Source organism: Lissotriton vulgaris, chromosome 5 (genome assembly GCF_964263255.1).
Source record: "Lissotriton vulgaris chromosome 5, aLisVul1.2, whole genome shotgun sequence".
Taxonomy (NCBI): Eukaryota; Metazoa; Chordata; class Amphibia; order Caudata; family Salamandridae; genus Lissotriton; species Lissotriton vulgaris.
The window spans coordinates 314,155,975-314,173,176 of NC_141693.1; the positions used below are offsets into that span (position 1 = coordinate 314,155,975).

General features: G+C 41.8%; 1 protein-coding gene across 1 annotated transcript in view; it reads left to right on the forward strand.

The window, feature by feature from the left end:
• The window catches only part of PLCH2 (phospholipase C eta 2), a 548,160-nt gene extending 533,633 nt beyond the window's left edge, over positions 1-14,527 (forward strand). The window contains exon 22 of the mRNA XM_086921546.1: positions 11,083-14,527. Within this exon, the coding sequence (XP_086777672.1) occupies positions 11,083-12,815 (1,733 nt within the window). The 3' untranslated portion in view covers positions 12,816-14,527. The remainder of the gene's footprint in view (positions 1-11,082) is intronic.
• The last annotated feature ends 2,675 nt before the right edge of the window (positions 14,528-17,202 follow it).

Here is a 17,202-nt window from a genome sequence, read left to right on the forward strand (position 1 = left end):
CAACAAGACCCTGCGTGCTAGTGCAACAAATATGGTGTGTTTTATGGGCATCACGCCCTACCATTTTTTAATGTTGCCGGCCGCTACTGTGCAAGAGGACTCAAAAGGGTACTTCTCTAATACTATTTTTCCACATTCATAAATGTGTTTCTGAATCAGTCCCAATGTTTTCAAGTCAGTAGTAGATGAAAGAGTGTGTTGGTGAAGGAAACATCATTTAAAAAATGAAAGATCTCCTGTATGGGCGGAGCCTATGCCAGACTCCTGTGAGTGTGAAAGAGGCAGTTTTGCAACAGAGGCAAAAGCTTTTTTATATACCTCCTCATTTTCATAGTGGCCGGACTCTGCTGCATTACCCAAACGTAGAGTTCTCCAAACTGCCTTCCAAATTAATTGCAAATGGATACTGTGGTACCCCACTCCAGAATAATAACCAAAGGCGTCATTTGGAACTCCATCTCACGCTCAACTCAGAGCACGTTAAATCACTGAATTACATTTTCAGGAGCTTGCCATAATGGATTGACTTCCTTACTTCATAATGCTACAACATGTTTTGATTTCACGTGGAACACCATCATTCCTTCCAGTTTAGATTAAATAGATTGATGGTTGACCTCTTTCTGATCTTTATAGTCAAATGTTGATACCCAAATAGTCTCTGGTTCATTTGCTGCCCTCCCAACCCATTGATGAATGCACTGATTTTCACCTCAGTTTGCGATCTTCATTCCTTAACATTTTGCTATTATCTTATATATTTGTTATTTTCAATCAGAAGCATGGCCTGGATACCCAGCTGATTTCTCAGCTATAAAAGTTCTGGGTAATGTTTATCACATCCATACAAAAGGTGTCCCACCTAGAGTATCGTTTATGGTGTGCTGGGCGATGCTAGTTCTCACTATGGCACCGCGTTCCTAAATAATGAAATGTATATTTTGGCGGACTGGATATCCATCACTGTTGCGACGAAGTAACCCGTCCGCCAAGATCTAAATCAGGCCCTCTGTCTCTCACAAATTAGTGAACTTACTGACATCAGGCTAAGCATGCGGCGGTACAATTAATGCATCCATCCTGGACTTGTGCACTCAACTAGTTCTAATGCGATATGAAAGTGATCCTGAGCAAGTGGTGATACAATTTTCACATTCATTGTTTAACCCCTTCGACGCTCATGACGAGCTCAGCTCGTCATGAGTTACGCCTGTCGTACGCTCATGACGAGCTCGTCATGAACCGCGGGTTTTCGCAAAAGTCAGCGCACAGCGGGAAAACGCGTAGCGCGCATGGTGTTAAGACAAGAACCGGAGTGGTAAGGACTTCAATAGACAGTCTCTTCAATAAAACAATGGTAAGTACTTTCTTGTTGATGTTCATTTGTTAGTGAGACAAAGGAATAAGGCTACTTCAAAGAAGCTCAGCCAACACGTTTAGCCCCATGTGTTGTCTAGCCTTCTGTCTGCAACCTAATACTTTACTACAGTTTATAAAGCTTTTACGTACCATAAGCTTCCCAGTGCCTCTCATAGAGGCCTGAGTAGAAAATTGATGCGTCAATGCTTGTTTTGACATATTGAAGACAGAGGTTGCAGAACTTGTGTTTACATATCCCTTTCATTTTTGTAAAAGTCACAGTGGAAAAGATTGATTTCTGCTCCTGCTTTATATGAATTATTGTTTGCGTGTTCCTTGGTGGTGATAAAGCCAGTTCGTATGGCAGTCGCTTTATTTTTTCTGAAATTAAATAGTTTCTTGACATATGTTTGCATGCCACCAAAAGGAGCTCTTGAGTATTTAACTCACTCCAGTCCAGCCCTTCTGACCTCTTCGTCTCATTGGGTCCAACCAGTCAGGAAATCTCTCTGTGTCCCTCCTGGCTAGTGGTCTTTTGTAGGGAACTGCGAGCCGCTGGGTGGGTGGGGATTGTGGGCTTTCGATAGCCCTCCCCGCCTCACTATCACAAGCTAACTTGCAAGGTCAGGATAGCTGAATTTTACGAGAACCAAAAAAGGTTTCTGAAAAAACCTGAATGAAAGGTCTGACTGCACTTAAATTAAACCTCCTGCGGTGAAAAAAATGCAACTCAAGGTAATTGGATACTTATTAGGTGCGGGTGAAATTTCAATTGCACTAATCAAATTTACGTTATTTTCGGCATTTGCCATTATGCATTTTTACCTGAAATGCCACAAAATCACACCTTTTCGCAACTTGGCGTACTTGCAGGTCAATTTGGTAAAAATGCTATTGTGTGAGCATCCGAACAAGGCAGACGCACAAAACATGTGTGTCTCTTCTTTGCAGCACTTTTGTTTTTTGTGCTATTTTTTTTAAAGTGCAAAGTGTGTCCTAATGTCTAATATTGACGCAAATATACACACCTCACTAAAATATAGCTCAAAATTCCATATTTGCGTTTTGCATAATTTTTCTGAAAATTTGTGTAATTGCTCAGAGGGAAGTTTATGCGAATTTCGTACGCACCTAAAATTGATTAAAGGAAGGACTCAGATTAATGTCAAATAAGGGTTACTTTACATGAAATGAGCATTTTTAGCACCGCAGCCTTGTTACAATCTCAGAGACCCTTGGATGAATATTGATGGAGCACACTAGGAAAAATTGGACCCAGGTCAGGCCCAGGTGAGGGAGCCTGCTGGGAGGGATATATAGTGATTTACGTTCTGGGGGTCGCCCCCGCCACCCTTCCTCGCACCAGGCCCCTGTGATGGCCGCTAATGGGCTCATAGCTCAATGTGTGTGATCAATACGGCCTGACACGAATGGATTCCGCGTGAAAGTGAAGATTGTGACTCTGACATCGTCGTCGAGGCGCCGTAATTCAAACAGGCCTCGTCGCCAGCTGTTCACTTGGAAGAAGAAAGCCCAATAAATCATAAGCAAACTATAACAGGCGAGAAAAACACCCACCCCGTCTAGAAAAAAAACCTGAAAGAATCTGCTTTTCTTGCTTATCGAGCCACAACGTCAAGTTGTCATGGGAGCTGCAATAACTGTCTCGAGAGGGCTCGTACACTTGAAATATGGCGCAGGGGAGCTCTGGTCTTGTGAAGAGATGCGCCGCCTTTGTCTTCGGGTCTCGGACTCCTCGTAAACGCCCTCTGTTCGCACCAATAGCCGCACCCGCGGCCTGGGACGTACGTTCGGGATAGTCCGGCTTGGTATCTCCCACTTCTTAGAAATAGAATATTGGCTCACCCCAAAAGAAGCTTTCATTAATCGACGTCGCTCAGTCCCTGTCACGCATGGAGCATCCGGCCTTAAATTGGCAGCTGTTTATATTGTTTACGATTCCTGCTCCTGCTCACTTATTCCTAAACTCACCCCAGTGTTTGCACCTTTATGGACAGTGCTAGCCTGCACGTCTTTTATAAAACAGGAATCCGTGGGAGGGATTGTGAGAGGGACACGGTCACTTGGTTCAGGGTGGTCCCGGATGTGACGCAGTGCAGGGATACATCCTTATTGTTTAGGCTTTCGGGCTGACTTGATGGATTACAGCCCAGGATCACACAGTTGAGCCAAAGTGGGGACTGCAAATAGATCTCAGGTATTGATGTCGATAAATTTCAGAACAGCAATAATCTTGCCTCCTGCACTCACATAAGTATGGTCTGGCAATTTAAACCCCAGAATATGAGTTTGCACGTGTGTCAATAATGCATGTCATCGCTCATTGGCACAGTCCACAGTCTTAAGAAGATCCATATTAATTTAAATATCAAATAATTTGCTAAAGGGTGTGCCTTAGACGAATGACTTCAGAGCACAACACATAATGTGAGCGATATTTATGAGTGGGTTTTGTTCACCCTGGAGGCCCTACATTTAACCACAATATGCCATGTTTTTACAAGTTGGTGATTGTACAACCATCATTGGCCACCAGGTACAGCCCACTATCCTATGCACTTTGACAGTTAATACAGTTCACAATTGTACACCCCTAGAAGTATTGAGTTAAATCACAGTATTAAATACAGAGCAATATCTAAGTTGTACATTGTACTGACGACCAAGAAAATACCACAAAGTACAGTTCTTCAATGCTGATCTTTTTTCTGTATCCTTTACTTGGCTATGCTCTGCATATTTTCAGAGTCCATGTTGGTGGCATTTTCACAGTCCATGTTGGTGGTAGTTTCAGAGTTCATATTGGTGGTAGTTTCAGAGTCCATGTTGGTGGCATTTTCAGAGCCCATGTTGGTGGCATTTTTAGAGTCTATGTTGGTGGCAGTTTCAGAGTCTGTGTTGGTGGCAGTTTCACAGTCAATATTGGTGGTATTTTCAGAGTTTATGTTGGTGGCATTTTCAGAGCAGATGTAGGTGGTATTTTCACAGTCCATATTGGTGGTAGTTTCATAGCCCATGTTGGTGGTATTTTCACAGTCCATATTGGTGGTAGTTTCATAGCCCATGTTGGTGGTATTTTCAGAGTCCATATTGGTGGCAGTTTCAGGGTCTGTGTTGGTATTTTCAGAGTCCATATTGGTGGCAGTTTCAGGGTCTGTGTTGGTATTTTCAGAGTCCATATTGGTGGTTGTTTCGGAGTCCATGTTGGTGATTCACTTAGCATGAGTTGACAGTGTATGCTGTTTTCAGCCGAAACATCTTTTGCCCCTTTTGGGCGTACATGTCCATGGCCTTTTCAGGTTAGAGGAGTGATAGAGATGTGAAGAGCATCAATCGAGTAGGCAGTGCAAAAATATTGGAGTGGCCATCGGGACCATGCATGAAGATCTATGCATGCTTGTACGGAAGCCGAGAGATTGCCAAGGGCTCATCATTAGTCATCAGAAAAAAAGGCATTCCGGTCTCTGAATGAAATTAAAATTCATCATATAAAATCCAAATAACACTGCCTCCTCTGGGACACCCTGAATAAAGCTCTGTTACAGGTAATGTGTTACCAAGTGTTGGGTGAACTCAAACCCTTAACAGCAAATCAAGACAAAGCTAAGGGTTGGTTTAAAGAGCACATAAATAAATGTAGTTATTCACAGCTATGAAATGCTCTGCAATAACATATAGACAATTTTTGCACTTGATGTTGGAAGAAACCCAGTGGCCGCCCGGCATAGATCTGTGGTGGCAGACAGGAGAGGGGGGTAGGGGTCTAACAAGATAAACAAAAATAAGAAAAATACACTTAACTCCTGCTGAGCTCTCTCACGTCATCTCTCCTCTACCGAAGCCGCAGAACAGGAAGCACATCTAGGCTCCCCTGAGCCAATCACAACACTGCAATGCAGCATAGTGATAGGTCTGAGCACAGTAGTTTGGCGGTCAGACGGGGACTGAGGCCTGCACATTTTCTCCACCCAGACTGAAATGCAGCCTGGGTGGAGAAAAAGTGTGCATGACTGTTTAGCCGCCTTCCCGGGCTGGCCAAAGCGTCATGCCAACTTCAGTGTGCCCACCACTCCTCCCCCTGTCTGCCCCACCCCACCCCACTCCGCCAAGCTCCAGCAGCAGGACAAAATAAAATGATAATAACATCAATTTATTACCATTTTATTTTTCCTTTCTTTCACTGCTTTAAAGCAGTGGGGCGATTCAGAAAAGGGGGTGGTGATGAACAGAGTGTCTGAATTAAGCAGACCACTCTTACCTAGTCCAAAGATCAGGGCTTGATCCATCACCGTTATTTATCTCACTGCACCATCCCAGCTCAGAACCTGGCTATATGCAAATCAGTCTGTCCCTGGTCCAGTGCATCATGGGAACAGGGAAGACTAAACTACCAAGCCAATTCTTCACCAGAAATGAGACAAGCTACCGGGGACCGGTTTCTGGCATTTCAGCCGTCTTCGGCCCGGCTTGCTTGAATCCTGATGGTGCAGTGAGAAAGGGACTCATGTCTGAGTATACCCTGCCACACCTATAGTGGCCAAAAACGATTCAGAAAAGGGGGTGGTGATGAACAGAGTGTCTGAATTAAGCAGACCACTCTTACCCAGTCCAAAGATCAGGGCTTGATCCATCACCGTTATTTATCTCACTGCACCATCCCAGCTCAGAACCTGACTATATGCAAATCAGTCTGTCCCTGGCCCAGTGCATCATGGGAACAGGGCAGACTAAACTACCAAGCCAATTCTTCACCAGAAAAGAGACAAGCTACCGGGGACCGGTTTCTGGCATTTCAGCCGTCTTCGGCCCGGCTTGCTTGAATCCTGATGGTGCAGTGAGAAAGGGATTCATGTCTGAGTATACCCTGCCACACCTATAGTGGCCAAAAACGATTCAGAAAAGGGGGTGGTGATGAACAGAGTGTATGAATTAAGCAGACCACTCTTACCTAGTCCAAAGATCAGGGCGACGCTCCACCTCCTTAGAGGAGGAGCCGCCACAGAAGAAATCACATTGTCACAGAGTTCTGTATATTCAGCTTAGCTGAGAGCAGTTTTATACATCTAGTGCTATGCCGGGCTGTCCTGTGTCTGTATCTGTGTCCACCTTTGAGGTCGTCCCTCTTCTGCATATGTTACCTATGCCCCTCAGAGTGTCCACACTAGAGCTATGACACATAGGACTTTATTTTGAATCGGTGGACAGGTTACTCCTTCAAAACATGATGGTTATCCCCTTCTCTCTGTGACAGTGCCACAAGTTATCATACACTTGTAAACCTGCAGACAGAACAGCTTCCATCTTTGTGCTGGAGTATTCCATACACCAAAATAAATTAGGCCCATAATCATAACATGAGTGATGTTCTAAATATACCATGGAACCTTTCCGGGATTTCAGCCAGGCCTCTTTCGGTTGGTTTGATTTTGGGTCAGTCCCCCTTTTTTCTGCCCACTACACTATATAGGATAGGGCAATGGGTCAGCCCTCTTCAACCGCTGACTAACCTAATGAATGACGCCATTGTACTTCAACACAAACTAGTTCCCTTAAGTAGCAGGGACTACTATGGCAATGTATGGTTTTTGAGACTAAAAATATTTTTGCTTTTTTGTTGTCGTGATGTTTTTTGATTACTGAGGGCCCAGCAGCTTTCCCAACAATAAAATGCAGTAAAGTTTTGCAAACGCGATAACAAAACAAAATAAGCATTAACAAGGCAAAAGTCTGGTGGCCAGCTCCTGCATTAATGGCTTTGCCAACGCTTGTTTCTTTGATGTTGGGAGGACTCTCATCCCTGGTTACATGTTAACTGTTCCATAGTGAATTTGTCAAATAGAACCTCTAATTCTCGAATTTTTCAACCGAATCTTTGTTTTATGCTCTTTGTGTTTTTTTATTTACTGACTGACTTTGTCAATACATGTTTTGCATGACAGGCTTCTTTAATTTTAATAATAATATTAATATATGTTTAAAGATGGTTGTGTCATCAATCTATTAAACTTTTTTCCTTTGAATATTCAGAATACAATTTACACTAGCTACTAATACAAAACAAAAAGCTCATACATTATTTACGTTTTTCGTGCCAGGCTTCACGTCATCTAAATAGCACTGCATACAATTCAGTGTTAACGGTGAGCATAGAGATTTCGAACCATGGAAATTATTGAACATCATGATCATAACAAAGCCATTTATGACACATGCTTTCCTCAAGGGCATTGAAAATCAGCAAGGTTCCTCAAGGAGAATTTTTATTATATGTTTTGGAACATTATTGTTCAGCTATCACAATGTAATCAAAGTGCAAGTGCAAAAATATCAGCTCTTCATCTGGTATGCTCGAAAGTCTGAGCAGAAAAATCGTATTGTGGTCTCTGCAGGGGCATCTATAGAAGTTTTTTTTTTTTTAAGGTGGGGGGGGGGCACCCAGTTGGCCGCAAATACAACTAATGGGACCATCTGATATCAGATTTCTTAAAATGTGGATGCAGTCACATAAATGTGTGAATATTTGAGACTGTGCTTCTCTGCTTCCACTCATTAAAGTTGATACCTGCAGTTTCCACATCAAGAAGTGTGTGTGTGTGAGATGGAGGGATAGCACGCGAGAGAGAGAATGTGTAAAATTGTAACTCAGCCTCATTCAACAGGGATGTTAGCATTGGATCACATCATTGGGAGGTCTCGTTTGTGAATCTCGCTTTTCAGAATGTCCACCAGAGCAAAAACGTTTCAACCTGAAGGTTTATCATTTGGACCTGGAAAATCCTGTAGTAATTTATGTTTTTTTTTTGTTTGCTTTCATTTTTTAAATAAGATAGAATACATTATGTCTCAGTCGAATGAATTTTTTTTTGCTCTGGCTAGACATACATTCTATGGGAAACATATCATAGTCTGTGTTCATTGGTGTCTTTTCTCCTCTGTTCTTGCTTTACCTAATTAAAGTTAATCCTCTGTTCTATCCTGTTCTCCCACACTCTCTGCTTCTCTAGTTAAGAACTGAAAGGACATGCGAGTTCAGGTAAATGGCTTCATCGATGGACTCTTGGTTGATGCAAGAACAAGTTTATGCTTTCACCTGTGCTTTTGGGTGGGGATGTCAAATTTCCAGAAATGTTAAAGGCATGGAAAAATATTCGGAGGAAAAAAAGAAAAGTTTAGTTTATATTCCCATATTTTCAGTGTGAATCTGCTTATCAAAATAAGCGTAACACAATGTTGTCTTGATTCACAATGAAATATTTTATATAAAATATCCCAACTTTCCAATGTATTCATATTAAAACACTTTAAAAAACAATTCTGGGAATTCCCACGTTCTTCGGACTCCAGTTGTTGCCTTTTCTGTGGCCTGCCTGTGTGTTGTGTTTGTAACCCCTTTTTCTCAGCATGTAAAAATTGAATTCAAATAGATATACTTTGGCATGGCTATATTGTGCAGCAGCATTCAAGCCTATGGCATGCTGATTTCTGGGCAACATAAAAATGGAATATATCTCTGGAAGGCTATTATTTTCGGTTCCTAAGCCTGTGGCTTTATGGCTTTTATCTCTCTGCCAAGCCATTTGGTAACACAAAGTCAAGTAGTCTTCATAGGGTCAAACATTTTCTTTCCTATTATTGCCTTCGGAATGCGTGTGTTGGAAGATCCTCCGTGAACTGGTGCCAGTGCACTAGACTTCCAAGCAGGAAATCTCCTATGGCTTCCATTGTCCTTCCTCTGTTTTATTCTGTCATGGTGTGTGCAATAAAACAATTGTATATTAAAATGAGGTCATTGGTGTCTGGAGACCACCTCCAACCCTTAGCTAAGGGAACTGTAAGGGCAGAGGTCCAGAAACATCTGGATCAGTAGAGTGTGTTGTTCCTTCCACTTAGTGCTTTAAGGCAGTTTTAAGTTTGACATTCCCAACATTTCTTTTTATTGAACCAAAAATAACCCTGACCCTTAAAATCGTTTCCCTCGTCAAAAAGTATATTTGTCTAATCAGTTTCACCTAGAGCCACTGGATTTTTAGGATAATATGACGTTGCAAAAGTCAAAACTCTTGGTATCCTTCTTAATCCCCAACTTTCTGTTCACTCCCAGGTTAGTTCTGTTGTGTCTTCCTGTTTCTTTTCCCTTAGGACAATCAGGAAGATTTCCCGCTTCTTTTCCCTTCCGGCTCTAAAAATCATCGTGATGGCAATGGTGCTCTCACGCCTTGATTATGGCAACATAATCTATAATGGCCGCGCGGCCTATGCTATTCACCGTCTGCAACTAGTGCAGAACCAGGCTGCTCGCCTGATTCATGGCCTGCCCAAATTTCATCGTGCCACCCCTCTATTGCAGGCACTGCACTGGTTGCCTGTGAAAGAGCGAGCATTATTCAAGCTTGGCTGCCTTACCTTCCAGGCCAAAATGGGCACCGCTCCGGAGTTTATATGCTCTGCCATCAAGCCCTACATGCCGGGTAGAGAGCTCCGCTCCACCCACATGGCACTCCTGACCACCCCTCGATTCAAAAAGAAGAAAGCGGGTGGAACAAAATTTGCAGTCCTCGCCCCAGCTTTCTGGAACTCTCTCCCCGTGGAACTCCGCACTTCACCCTCCTACACAGAGTTCCGGAAAAGTCTCAAAACCTTGCTTTTCTCTCGAGCTTTCGCTGCCTAACTCCCCCCGCCACTGTTGTTGTTCGCAATCTGAAAAGCGCCATGAAACCGCGTGGTAAAAGCGCGCTCAATAAATGTTTTTAAATTCAAATTCAAATTCAAATTACTACTTCGCAAAATATTTTTCTGAATTACTAAATCCATCCGCTATGTTAACAGCGAAATTGGTTACTTTTTTTTTAAGGAGGAAGGGAGGGGCCTTGCATGGCTGTGAGAACACTCCCGATGACATGCATAGCGTGCACACACGGCTCAACTGCATTTGTCATGGTTATCCAGTGCCATCTGCTTAGCACTGGTTTCTGTGCTGTCAGAAGTCCCTGACAGGATTTGTCACCAACACTCAGTACAGTGGTGAAACTGAATTCCCTGCAGTCTATGCTGGTGGAGATATCCAGCTGAAGGAATTATTGTGAGGTCGTTGAAACCAAATTACACCTCCAGGGTAGTCGCGTGACCTACTTGTTTGCAAAGTCCATGATTCTGCAATTAAATCAGATTTCGCGGACATAAGTATTCACTTTGCCCTCCCCTAATCGTGATGGTGTGGTGATATCGCAGTATGTGAGATGAACATTTAGGAAATTCAATACAATTACAATAAAGATTCCTGACTTTAGGCAGGATCTGTTGAAATCTTAAGAAGATTCCATGACATTACCCTTGAACTCCACTACATCTTGCTAACCTCCACTGGGAAGGGCTGTTTAGTTTTTTCCTTTAATTACTGTTTTTAAAAAAAACATCTGTATGTAGATTGTGAATGTGAGGGCTGTCGGAACTGTGCACCTGCTGATATGTAGATGTTCATAAACACACTGATGTGTCTTGTGCTTCACAGAATCCACCAACAATTTGTTGACCTGCTGGTCTGGGGACACGCTAGCAGGTTATAGTACCCTCCTATCTGGATCAGTGTTCAGTAGGTGAATTTAGTTAGAGCTATTAGTCAGCATGTGCATGTTAATGCCAAATCTACTGTAATGTAATCATTTCTTTTCTGCTTTATAATCATAATTTTTGTTCTATTTTTAGGTATCCACCAGTATTCGATCCACAAATCGGTCTCCTCATTATGTAGTCTAGAAACGATCGCCGAGGAGCCCACTACTGCCAAGGGAAAAATGTGTACTGGTACCAGCCTTGCTCCTCATGTCTCCCCTGTCTGGGATTCTCACCAGGACTCTCCACCAGCTCATATGAAAGAACATAGAGCCGAATGTAATAGTCCATATGGCCTGCTTGGAGATCCCTCCTCTGCGTCACAAGAGCCCGTCATCTCTGCTTCAGTGTTTGAAGTCAAGTCTCCGAACAAAGCTAACTTTGAAATCTCCACCAAAGTGGACTGCAATAACAGTGTAGAAAGATGTCTTACTGACCAAAATGGCAATGTGCTACCATGTAGTGATGTCAAAGAGGACTCTGATTCACTTGTTCACCTCCACATAAACCAGGACACTTTAACACCAAATTGTGCTGCAATGAATTCTTCTGCCAGCTTCAAAGTGAAAGAGCTAGCCAATAAGGAACTGATAAGAGTAAAAAAGCTGTCTCTGCCATCTAGGGAGACGTTGAATTCCACGCATGAAAATCCTTTTCAAAATGGTGTGAAACTGAACACGGAACCAGTTAAAACTTCGCTAATTATCCCGTCTGTGAGCACTTCTCCAGTGCATCTCTCTGTATCTCAGGTTGTGCCACGTATGCTAGTAAGAAGGTCTAAAAGTGAAGGGCATGTGACTTCAGCCACAATAGCGAAGGATGAGTGCAAGTCGCCTGTGGCAGAAGTATACTATGATGCCACTGTCAATGATCGGATCTGGAGTAAGTTGGATGCCGGTAACCACCGGGACAGCATGTCTTCCTCTTCCAGCATGTCATCCAATGACACAGTGATTGACATTTCATTACCCAATCTGGCACAAAAGAGTCTCCCAGACCTTGATAGCAACCACCTAGACAACTTTGAGAGCATTCTCGTTAAAAACAGCATGCGTCCACGATCAGCTACAACGTCAGGAGAAGAAATGGCAATGGTTTCCAAGAGCAAATCCAACCCCAACTTGAAGTGTAGCCAGCAAAATGATGATGAACTCCGCTCAAGACCTCTGACCAAAGGACCAGAGGGACCAATGCCACCAATGATGACAAGGAGACACACATGGAGCAGACTCTACATGGAGAGTCTTAAGCAGTCTTCTTCTAGGGGCAAAGTGGAGGAAGACAAAGCTGCAGCCAGTCAGACCAAGTCCAAAAGTCTTGGGGATCTAACATCAGATGATATCTCATGCAATTTTGAAAGCAAGTATCGCAGCATAAGCAGAAGCTTTTTGCCTCGCTCATTGAGGGCACAGCGTCAACCGGCCCACATGAGGACCTCTGCCAAATCCCAGGATGACCTAACTGAACAGCTCAGGAAACTAACCAGTTTCCAGCAAGAGAATGACATCACTTCACCAACTGGATTTGAGCCTGTTGATTCAGAGGAGGATGGGCTGTGCCCTCTTAGAAGAACTTCATCACGGAGCCAAAGCCGTGTGCGGTACATTGCCAACAGAGCCAAGCAGGCACAAGAGAGGCAGAGGCTGCAGAGCATGGGCCACTTTAATGGTACTCCCATTGAGGAGAGGGGCATCCCAGAGGGGGCCTGCTCGGTGTCAAAAGGGACCTGCACAGATTCCGTATCATCCCCTACTTTTGGTGTTCAAATGAAAAGCCAAGAGAATCTGATTCGTGACACAGATGTCTTCTTCATGCTCAAGCTATAACACGGTCAAGGGCTGATCAATATTTGCAGAGACCTGCTCATCCAAGATCCTACAGGCCATCCCACAAAATGGCCTATTACGCCTAGAGGTCTTGCCAGGATATGTAGAGTTTAGCTTAGCTTTTATCAGGCAATAATTTTGTGGACCAGCATCTTTTAATTTCTAGCATTTCCTGTTTCATAAATCAGAGATATGTTTAAGAATAAAAGTTTGGTCCCCATACTCCACTCTATTTCCTCCTATTGATTTGAGGTAATAAGATCCCTATCTGAGACATGGTGACATTTAAATTATACCTCAGATATTTATGAAATTACAGAATTTTGGCTTATGTGAAATTCACACATTTCCTCAAAATTTCACATCATGCAGTTTGCCTGTAGGGTATTGGTTCATTCAAAAAAAGCCTTGCTAAGAGACAATTTCTGGTCAAAGCAGTCTCCTGCTGTTTTTTTGTCTGATATTGTTTAGGTGATATATACACTTGTATGAAGAAAGTAAAAAAAGATACTGGAAAACCAAATGTTCTTTCAATTTAGAGAAATGTTGGAGAATAAAATTGTCAAATTTCACATGCCCCTACTCTTAACCCCACCTTGTAATGCAGATGAGATGTCTTGTGAGAAAAACAATATTACCTATCGTTTGGAGGAGAAGAAAGGCCAAGAAAGCCAACAAACTAAATAGAACTTTTTTAATTTCAGTGTCAAGGTTGCTAGAAAGATCTACTGGTTATCAAAATAAGCTGTCCCACTTGCTAACATTATTTGACATACTCTAACCTAAACTGCACATAACCTGGAAGAAAAGTAGCAAGAAAACATCCAAGCAAGCACAGGTGGTCTCTTTTGACAAATTACTATCTACAAACTGTACCTCGAGATCAGAAAGAGCTTCTCTGTAAAGTTTTTAAGTTGCCAGTACTTGAAAAGATGGACTTGAGTCATTGATTTGACTAGTTCGCGGGACATTAAACCTGGCATCATTTTTTTTCTCCTATTATGAGCTCCCCCTTCTAATGGACTTTAAAGCACAAAGGTTCTGCACAAAGTCTGAAAACAGAGCCACCAATGGATATTTTTTTGTGCGCAATAAGAGCTTGAAAAGGGAAAAAAACTGGAAAAAACCATTGCATGTGTTGAACTTGGAATGCGAACAATAGAACTGTTATCATTCCATTTGAAATGCTTAACGGGGGTAAAATAAACACCCCTTCCATTTTTGTAGTGTCTACCATCACTGCAATCGATGCCATGGTGTCTCCTAAATACTTTATGTATGAACTTTGTATATGTGGTATTTTAATAATGCTGCTGTACATAGCACTTTCAGAGTAAATAATTTACTTTGTTTTGCACTGCCATGCAAGATTTTCAATATATTGAATGTTTTAAAGAAAAAATATATATTTAAATTTTTAGACAGAGTGCATATTAACATTGAAAACAATTTTAAAAAGAATAACCATTTTTAATACCTTTAATTTTTTATTTTTTTCTCGAGGATTTTTGGTTGTTTCATTACTCTTGAGACACATTTTGGGAGGGCTGCGGCGGGTGGGCTGGGGAAATGTTTCTAACCGAATGCAAATCTGAAAAGGCTCATTCATTTCAAATCATGTAGATTCCCATGACATGTTTTTTTTGTATTTGTTTGTAAAGATTATTTTCTGTATATGGAGGCATTTTTAAACTATTTGTACTGTAAAAGCATCTGACACTAATCTAAATAAAAGTATTTAACCTTTGAAAAGGGATGCTGCGTGAATGAAACCTACATTAAAGTTTTTACCCCCAGAGCAATGGTGGGATCCCTGGACCTTTTGAAATGAAATGGCTCATTGTACAGAGATCATGTATGCGTGATGACAGACACCGACATCTTAGTTTACAGCATTTTATGCAAATAGATTTTTCTCAATAACGATCATCAAAACATATGAACTTCTTCCATATCTAACCATACATTTATCATAATGAGCTTATTTAGAGTTTGGCAGATATGTGACATCCGCTAAAAAGTGCAGGATTATCCGGCCACCGTATTTAGAGTGTATAGACAGCCTCTTAGTATCACTTTGTTCTTGCTTGCATGATGCCTTTCATTTGAACTATTCAACTTCAACACAACTAAAGACCCTTTGCTCATTCTTATGCAGCTGGATCCTTGCTTAGGCCATCAAGGTGGTACACATTCGGCAGCTAACTTTGCTTGTACAGGCACATATATTTTTTCATGGTGAATGTAGAAAGAGTGAGTGCCTGCCACCTGTACTGGTATTATAAAAAAATGGGCTTGCAGCATAAAAGATGAGAGCTACAAAGACCATTGCCAGATGTCATTGTATCAGGCAGTTTGATTGGCTGGCAAGTTGTAATCTAAATTTGAAATCCATCATATCACCTCTGTAAGAGAACCACCACTTCTCAAAATAGCAGGTGTAATTTTCAGCGACAATACCAACTCGTTATAGCAAGACAGCCATACCTTTATAAAGAGAGCATCAACACTTCTCATAAAGAGAGTATACTAACAAGTAACATGGGAGGGTGGAGTGCCATTGTTAAGAGAATTGCCAAAAAACACTTTTGGAAAGGCGTCATCGGTGAGACTTTAATAGAACTTAAAGTATTTCTTTGCAAGGGGATTTTTGGGTAGTGACCTACAGTCATTTTCAGAAATTGAGTTCATTTTTTCATTTGAAAGTGCACTCGGCCACTAACATTGCTCAAAACCTGATAAACCTGTTATTCAGCCGGAAGACTCTCATATCTTATCTTCAATTGGCCTCTTGCTCTCTCATTTTCCTCCATTATGCTCACTCTTATTCCTCTATCAACTTTCCTCTTAAACTCTGCATATTCTGCCTCTCTTGTCCTTTGTTGCTCTACCTTTCTCTGCTTTCCGCTGTAGATGTCTCTGTTCCTTCCTCTCACTCATGTTCTCCCCCACCTCACTAATTTTCTCTGCATCACTCTCTTTTTCTCCCACTCTTTCTCCAGCTCTCTCAATCACACTCTTTCTCCATCTTGTACATCGCTTACAAAACCCACACTTCACCTTCCACTTTCTCTCCCTCTTTTAATTGGTCCTATTTACACACATTGTTCCTCCTCTGTATATGTGTTTATGCTTTCCGGTTCCTTCTTTCTTATATGTTTTCTCTTTCTCTGTGTTACCTTTGCATGCTCTCTCTTGCACTTTGCTATCTCCCTTTATCTATTTATCCCTCACTTGCTCTCTCCCCTTGTGTCTTTTTCCCTCTCCTGCTTTTCCCTAGCACGTCTTCTATGTCTCACTCATTCTTCTTCTCTCACTACGTCCCTCTCCCTTTGTCTCCCTCTCCATGTGACCCCTCTTCTCATAGTATGTTCCACCTTTATTTCTATTACTATTATTCTTAATTTTATCTGAAGAGCTTTAGCTGTAAGAAGTCACAGTGATTGAGAGAATAAAACTGATATATTTAGAAAGAGTGTTCCTGAAATCTTAGGGGCATATGTACAAGCCACTATCGCCACAGGAAAGTAATTTTTTTATGACGTTCCTGTGGCAATAAACCCTTCTTTTTATTAACCAGGCGTCATAGCCACTTAACGTGGCTTAACACCACATTGTAAATAAGGCCCCCTTTCACGCTACACTTAGCGTGAAAGGGACTTGCAATGGGTGTTGCGGTGGGCGTTCTGCTGAAACACCCATTGAGTTTTACGCTGCACCCTATTTGCAAGGGTGGCGTAAATAGGAAGAAGCGCTAAAATTAAGACCAGGGAAAACCTGATCTTAACATGGCAAAAAGAGCAGAAATGCTAAATTTCTCCTCGTTTTTGCTGTTTCTATTGCCCAGATGCATCAAGCATTTTTGGAGTCGCAAACGGTGCGATTCCTTAAAATCGGCCGTTTGCGACTCCAAAAATGCTTTTTGATATGCTTCAGTAGTTTTTGTACAAATTCGCTAATTTTGCGAATTTCTTAAATGCGATTGCATTTTAGGAATCGCAATTTTGCGATTCCTTAAATGGAATGCATTTTTGTTAAAAAATTAGCAAATTTTAAAATTGCAAGTGCAAATTACCACGAGTTTGAACCTCGTGGTAATTTGCAAAATTGTTTAAAAAAGCACAAAAATGCATTTTTTAAACTGTTAAGTTACAGACACACATGTCCTTAGGACATGTGTGTATGTAACTTACATGTAAAAGTGCATTTCATGGGTGCATTTCATGGTTTCCACCCTTGAAATGCTTTGTTGAATTCCGATTTCAAATTGCGAATTCGCAATTCCCATTCATTCCTATGGGCATTTCAGCCCATAGGAATGAATGGGAATTGCGAATTCGCTATTTGAAAATCGCATTTTTTATGCGATTCGGTAAAAATTGCGATT